Below are 8275 nucleotides of genomic sequence, written 5' to 3' on the forward strand. Positions count from 1 at the left end.
TAAAGATGAGAGTCATACCGTATGCCTCAGCAATTGGGAGCCTGATGTATGCTATGATCTGTACTCGACCGGATATAGCACATGCAGTGGGAGTAGTTAGCCGTTTTATGAGCAATCCAGGAGTGATGCACTGGGAAGCTATGAAATGGATTAGGTACCTAAGGGGTACTAAGGATCGCGCATTGGTGTTTGGTAAGGACAAACTTACCTTGTTTGGGTTTGTTGACGCTGATTTTGCAGGGAGTGACTATGACAGAAGGATGAGCACTACGGGGTACGTGTTCACATATGGCGGTACAGCCGTATCCTGGGTCTCAAAGCTGCAGAAGGTTGTCACATTGTCCACGACGGAAGCTGAGTACGTGGCAGTTACTGAGGCGGCTAAGGAGCTCATTTGGCTGCAACACTTCTTGGGTGAATTAGGGAAACCTCAGGCAGATGTGATTCTTCATAGCGATAGCCAGAGTGCGATCCATCTAGCAAAGAATCCCGCGTTCCATTCGCGGACAAAGCACATCGAGATCAAGTACCATTTCATCCGACAACTTCTGGAGAAGAAGGCACTGCAGTTGGAGAAGATCCAAGGAGAAAAGAACCCTGCGGACATGCTGACCAAGGCGGTTGCGATGGAGAAGTTGAAGCTGTGTACGGGTTCGACTGGCCTTGATGACAAGAGTGGGCAAACCCGGCGGTACCAAGAAAGAAGTGGAGAAAAGCTAATCAATCTTCAAGTAGGAGATTGTTAAGATGTGAAGATTGATTTGAAAAAGTCAAGGATCACCCGGTCCAACTTAAAAATCCCAAGTTGAGTTGGAGACTATAAGTCAAGTCAAGGATGATCTGGTCCAACTTAGAAATTCCAAGTTGAGTTGGAGACTCTAAGTCAAGTCAAGGATGACCCGGTTTAACTTAGAAATCCCAAGTTGAGTTGGAGACTCTAAGTTATGGCTATAAATACTACTCTTATTGACATTGTTTTGTAGAGTAGAGTAGGGTAGAGAGAAAACATATAAGTTCTCTGTGTAATCGAGAGATAAAAGAAAGAGTTGAGACAAGAGTGAGTGTTGTAGTTCACGTGTGGTGAAGGCTTACATACAGGTGTGTGTGTGTGTGTGTTGTACTCCTCAATTTTCCTCCGCTTTGAGTGTTTTCTCCTGACTTGGTATCGCCCCCAGACGTAGGATTTATATCCGAACTGGGTTAACAAATTCATGTGTCTTTTATCGCCTTCATATTCCAGCTGTTGTCCATCTTGACCCGATCCATTTTCTAACATTCGCAGGCCGATCATGGAAGTTGGATTTCTTTCGAGACAGGCTGAACATCCTGCGTATGCGGTACGATACTTTTAGACATGTGTTCAAAGAACCAGGCATCACTTGGAACCGACAAAGCAACAGAATGACCGGCGGGATGGCCCGGTGGAGGAGTATCATACGGGTACTCTTTTCACAATTGCTTTGTCATACGCATTGTGCAATTACCCAGACTTCTAATTTTATTTAAATTTTTATCTGTGCACAGAAGCATTCTTTCACGAAGGCATACTTCTACTTTGGGGAACCAAAGTGGGAGCAGTTGTAGAAAATTTTCAATGGCAGTGCAATCACCCCTTTGCCAAGCACTTCCATGGACATTGTTCCATACAACCCTAGCGTTACCGAACCAGATGTGCTCTTCCTAGGGGAGAAACCAAGAATCGAGCCGGATGTGATGGAGTTGGTGACAAGTGATGATCAAATTTGAAGGGGGAACCTGGTTGTAGCGAGTGCTTGTTCGTGGTCGTCTTGTTCGTCAGTTCTACATTTTTTGGGATTTGTCGTAAGTGAATTGAAAATATTATGTGTCATCTACTGTGGATCCAGTTGGGGACTCGTTTGCTGTTTAACATTTTCGTAATGCATTTCAGCCCGTTTGCCTGTAACCGCTTGGTTTTTAAATCATATGTAATGCAGAATTAATCCATCTATTTCATACTTCTGATTGACAGAGACTTGCATATTGCTCTACTTCACTCTAGCTCTCGTGTCATACCATATGATATGCAACTAGAATACAAGTTAATGAACATTATCTTCTTATGTTATGCACACCCTTCACGCGGTCACAGTATTGTAACACTTCCTCACGGATTTGGGTTGGCACAAACCGAATAGTAGAAGACAAAAAATAATTTTTTTTTAACCGAGTACTAAACCAAAAATACTTAAACGAAAACATCGTATGGGTGACTTCTTTGTTGCCCTATACGTGCTTTCACTAATGCCGAAACCAAGTGTGGGCAGCCTTAACATTAAGACTGCGCGCATGTCAGGTACTCATTTGGCCTATATACAACACGCCAAATGAGTTATGTTGCAACAGGCTTTCCGTGAACATAAGCGGCGGCAGCCTTAGCAGGTCTTCTGAGCCAGGTGAGTGATGGGTCGTCAACGTGGCACATCACTATATGTGTAATCAATGAAATTGAAAATAAATTGAATACATAGGATGCAAGTTAATTGGGGACCCAGAGGTCATTTAGCCAATGCCTAGTGATGAGGACAAGTGAATATGGAGGGCGGTGTTTGGTATAAGATTATTTGTAAACAAAACCAACGCTCATTAGAACGTTTGTTTATTCCAATATGGTGAAGAAGTTTATTCAGTAAAAATTTGGAATGGTTGAAGGAGGGTGCAATGAATATGGCAAGATTCGAAGTTGGAAAGTATAACATGCATGGAATACGGTGTTGTTTTGTATGTTAATTGCATGATTGGGGGTAAATGGTGAAACTGTAATGACGCCGTCGGTCCATCTTCAACGGATGGACGTGACCTTCCGAATTTTGGAATAAAATGGCGGACGCATTGATGCACAAAAATTGCGCGCAGTACCGATGCACATAATCACATTGTGCAAAGAAATTGTAGAGGCGGCTCTTGAGTAATAACTCCTCAGCATTGTATCATTTATTGTAGTAAAGTAGGTCATATCTCTAGTAAATACGGTACTGCTTTCCATACTAATAAATGGAGAAACACCGTCCTATGTAAAGAACAAAGTGGTTGGATTGTGGATAAATTATTGGAAGCTCTTTGAACCACCATTACCGCGAACAAAATGCCGAGGCGAGAGCGTATGGGCCAGAGCCATTACTTCTACAGTTCAAACTGGACGCGGAAGATTGACGAAGTTTTCATCGACGCACTGGCATTCTACGCTTCCCTTGGTAGGCCCCAGTCGGACCGGAGGCGGACGAATATGATGTCTTTGACCTACGCGGCCTAGCAGGTGAACAGGTTCATCGGATGAGAATGGCCGATGCATTTTTACAAAAAAAAGCTTCGCCTCGTGAGGTTGCGATACGATACGTTCAGAAAAGTGATTGCGGATCGAGGTATCACATACGAGAACGCAAATCTGATGAGTGGCAGCTATGATGAGTGGAGGAGAATTTTCAGGGTATGTGTTGCAAGTTTCGTTTTTAGTTTTATTGTAGCATGACTACCATAGTATTAACGTTGTCAGATTTCCTGTTGTCGGGCGACATCGTGTGCAAAATAGGCCACCCCATTCGCTAGGGTATACCGCTCCGGGGGCGAAAGACGGTGGTGGGAGTTGAAGGAGATATTCTGTGGAGATGAGATAATTGCATCTGACGAAACCACGAATGAAGACGTCAAGGAGGAAAGCAACAGCCAGCCTGGGTCAAACAACATGACGGATAAAGTGGAAGGTGGGATCGAGGTTATAGATTTGACAACAACTTCGGAGGATGAATGACGGTGGGTGATGAAGGGCGGATGGCTGACGATGGTCGATTCATTAGGAAGAAGGAAAATGGTGTAACCCATTTTCATTCACTCACACCGAAGTATGTTACCTGAATTTTGTCCTTTACTAAGCTTTGTAATAGTATAAACATTTTCATTCCACAAAATTGGCAGTTGTAGCTTTCTGTAATTTTTTGGGAATATAATTGCTGCGCAAGATGAATTTTGATTGTACTGATCTATTACGTTGCTTAAATTTTAAAATGTAATTAATCAGTACAGAAATGGATAGTGGTACCGTGTTAGTTCGACGATGTATTACCAAAACACGCAATGAGAGAACACCAAATACGAAAGAATCCAAACACTGAGCGTCTTTAAATCATGTGGGTTGCAGGCGAAAGAGAAGAGATTTTTTGCATAATACATTACTCATATGCGTCTGTTGCACCAATATCCAAAACTTGTCAATAGATAACTTCCATGTCCAGAATAAACTTTTAAGTTAATAAGACAAAGCATTAGGATGCCTAGTTTGTGCAATGTTTTACATGGTCTACACAGCAAAATGGCAAAAGTTAGTATGGCCATGCAACATGTTAGATCCGAGCGCGACCTTAAATATTGCCTGCAAGGATTAGACGAACGAACTTAACCTTATAATCCCTTGTCAAGCCCAGGAAGAGCTCCATCTCCTTGGGATCCTTGACCAGCCGGTTTGCTACCATCAATTGTTGGTTCTCGTCGATGCCTTCCAACTCTCTAACTTGCTGCAGTATCACTGAACGATGTTCAGGGTCACCAATTTGTTTTCAAGCACCCTCGTCAACTTTCCCAAGCGCGCATCAGCGGAGTCACAGAAGTTAGTGACCATTTCAAGTAATTTAGGGATACCATCATTAAAATCAGTGCATTTTCGATTCTTGGAGGATGATCCACCCATGCGTTTGGCAGCACTTGAGTTCTATGTGGGATCTACGTTGGCATTGAAAGAAGAAACAGGTTCACCCTCCACCCCATCTTCAGCTGGTTCCGGAATGCATCCGTCATCCCGCACATTCCATTCGCCATCCCACACATTGCATTCGTGGGTTTCACCAATCTCCTCGTCTTGAACGTCGTTGGCCTCCTTAAATGGATCAGCACTTCGTTCTCCAGTAGCACGATCCCGACTGAAAATTTCCCTCCAGGAAGGAAAAAAAGGTCATATTTTATGCCTCATCCCTTTTGCTGATGGGTCCATCTATAAAAGCGTTAGTATTGGAGGTCACTGAAAGGAAGAATACAAAGTATGTTAGCGGAGTCACAGAAGTTAGTGGCCATTTCAAGTAATTTAGGGATACCATCATTAAAATCAGTGGATTTTCGCTTCTTGGAGGATGATCCACCCATGCGTTTGGCAGCACTTGAGTTCTATGTGGGATCTACGTTGGCATTGAAAGACGAAACAGGTTCACCCTCCACCCCGTCTTCAGCTGGTTCCGGAATGCATCCGTCATCCCGCACATTCCATTCGCCATCCCACACATTGCATTCGTGGGTTTCACCAATCTCCTCGTCTCGAACGTCGTTGGCCTCCTTAAATGGATCAGCACTTCATTCTCCAGCAGCACGATCCCGACCGAAAATTTCCCTCCAGGAAGGAAAAAAAGGCCATATTTTATGCCTCATCCCCTTTGCGGATGGGTTCATCTGTAAAAGCGTTAGTATTGGAGGCCACTGAAAGGAAGAATACAAAGTATGTTAAACAATGTGCACAAACGACCGAGTTAGGTGCATACCTTCACGTAATCTTCCCAGACGGAATCATTTTCAACCAATACCATGTTCCGGCTATCGTCCCAACCAAACCCAGACCGTGTAAGCATGGTGGTCAGTGTGGAGTAATTTTTTTCCAGACGTGTAGTTTGGAAGTGATGTGTGGTTCGGCCTTAATATTAGAATGTGGGAAATGCTTCAGAATATAGGCCTCCAACTGTCCCAGATACCCATTCCTGAACCTATTCTCGCATTTCCATCCGGTTACCACCAAATTCCGTAGTGCTGCAATAAGGCATTCTTCCTCCATTGTTGTCTACACTCGGCGCCCAGTAGGCCTATCGCGATTCCCACCATGACGGCGCGCCATGCTGTTACCTTCATCAAATCCCACCTCCATATTTTGATTAAAGATAAAGCAGAAAAATGTGATTAGACAAGTAGCATGATACGTAAAAGTAATAATCGAAATTTATGAAAACATTACAAGATGACACAAATGAATTTGGAATCAGACGAGTGCGAAAACTCTGAAGAACTCTATGTAAACGAGTAACAATGTAAGGAGAAGAACGAAGCAACATGTACGAAAAAACAGGATATAGAACGGCACAACGAAGAACTGTATCCAATGTCGATACACCTAATGCCATTACGCTGACTTGATTACACAAGAAAATTCAAATAATTGTTTTGACTCGCGGGACTATGCAATAGACTGAAGGCAACCAAAGACAATCGTCAATATTGTATAATAATGGTGCATCATCAGTGGCTTCTCCACTCGTTGTATCTGGACGTGGCCAGTGTATCCCTCCAATTGGTCCACGTTGGATTGGGCTCTATATTCCAGACTGTTTCCCCGTTGTTTTCCGTCTCTTCAACTCCTATGGTAGGCAACTCATCTTCCAACGGGTTATCAGGCATTTCCTGTCTTAGAAAGTTATGCAATAAGCAGCACACCAATATAATCCGGGTTTGGACCTTGATGGAGTAGAATGAGTGACTCCTTAAAATACCCCAATGCATTTTAAGCAAACCAAAGGTACGCTCGATGATGTTACGAGCTGACGCGTGCTTTAGATTGAAAAACTCCCGATGGTTCTGGGGTCCTACTACTCCAGTGTCCCAATCTCGTAGATGGTAGCGCACACCTCTGTACGGAGTCAAGAAGCCTTCAGCATTTGTGTATCCATTGTCACACAAGTAGTAATTCTCTGGAAAAGCATATACGAACATTATGCCATGTTTTTAAAAAATCAGCACCCAAATAATCATATACGCATACAAGAGGAATGGGAAAGCGTTGTGGATGAAATTATAACCTGAGGGTATTCTAAGACCACCCGGTCTATGGACGGCATCGCGTAGTACGCGACTATCAGCCGCACTACCCTCCTAGCCAGAAAGCACGTAAATAAATTGCATGTTTGGGTTGCAAACACCGAGAACGTTGACAGCAACATGACCCTTGCGGGTTCGGTACCTTCCCTTTTCCTCTTCAGGTACGCGTACGTTAATGAAAGTCCCATCCAATGCCCCCAGACAGCCCTACAAGTAGTAATAAAATCGTAATTCGCAAATGGTATATAATGACCACAATCTACCGACCGGTAAAACAAGCACAAAGACCCTATGTGCAGTTCGAATGAAATTAATAAATGAAGAAGTACCTTGAACCATTTCCACCGGGAGTCAATGCATTCGTCCGTAATTGGAGTTGGCCTGACCAAGAGGACGTTGTACAACTTAATCACTAAATTCAGGACACGGTGAAAATGTTTGTGGATCGTGCGCTTAGAACGTATAAAATCATGCTTGACGACGTTGTTCTTTTTGTGATGGGACAGAATGCTAAGGAAAATCGCTACCTGTTCGGGGACACTTAGGTTTTTGGTCGGGGTCATACCACCTGAGTACTGAAGCACGTAGCATAGGCGTCCGAAAGCGTTGCGGTCCATGCGGAGATTGCGCAGACATGACTCGTCAAAAATGGAAACCAGCCTATGAAGATAGTGAATTTGGTCTGGGATCCTACTACTCATGTAGGTTCTGGCCCGACGTAGACGTCGTCTGGGGTTTGGAGCAGCAAGGTATTTGGTAACGAAAGAGAATATTGTCAAAGCGACGACAAGCTCGTCGATGATTTGTTGTACAATTATTAAAGCCAATGTAACTCTTTCGAATGACCTCATCGTAAGGAAGGAAAAAATTAAGCATCCACCTCTGAAACTTTGGGTAAGAAGGTAAACAAATGAAAACAGGGTATGCCAACTGGATCTGTCTAAGTCCCACTTTACAGAAAATAAAAATTCCATCATAAAGAGATGTAAAAGTGTGAATAGACGGTGGAGTAAACTAGAAAATGGTAACAAAAAGAGACATGCAAATTCATCAAAAGTGTTAATAGGTACAGAAATATAGAGGGCCAAAAAGAGGACACCGAAGTGAGCCGATAAGAGGACACAATGGTGTAGAGTTAAGAAACTTGAAAGAATGAAGTTAATACCATACCACAGCTTAATAAAAGTTGCGAAGAAAATGTTAGTAGGGGTGTGGAGAAGGGTTTCACAAGTACTCACCGTCAGATCCGGTAGTAATCACAAGACAACTGTAGAGATATGCACAGAGTAGGACAGATCGTCAAGGGAACAGCTTAGTCGGCAACTCCGTTATAGATGCTTTGCCGGAAAAAGAGGGAAAAAACTAATGTTAAGCATAACACATAAATGAATGACTTTACAACAGAAAATGCGTTTCG

The 8275-nt window shown here is 43.2% G+C and overlaps 1 protein-coding gene across 1 annotated transcript; it reads right to left on the reverse strand.

Moving 5' to 3' along the window:
* Positions 1 to 6282: 6282 nt before the first annotated feature.
* Positions 6283 to 7559, reverse strand: LOC105180029. Its single transcript, XM_011103696.1, has 3 exons — positions 7188 to 7559; positions 6960 to 7065; positions 6283 to 6731 (listed from the first exon to the last, which is right to left on the reverse strand). Exons 1-3 carry the CDS (start codon positions 7557 to 7559, stop codon positions 6283 to 6285), a joined length of 927 nt encoding a protein of 308 aa, XP_011101998.1.
* Positions 7560 to 8275: the final 716 nt, after the last annotated feature.

This window comes from Sesamum indicum, unplaced genomic scaffold (genome assembly GCF_000512975.1).
Source record: "Sesamum indicum cultivar Zhongzhi No. 13 unplaced genomic scaffold, S_indicum_v1.0 scaffold00279, whole genome shotgun sequence".
NCBI classification, from domain to species: domain Eukaryota; kingdom Viridiplantae; phylum Streptophyta; class Magnoliopsida; order Lamiales; family Pedaliaceae; genus Sesamum; species Sesamum indicum.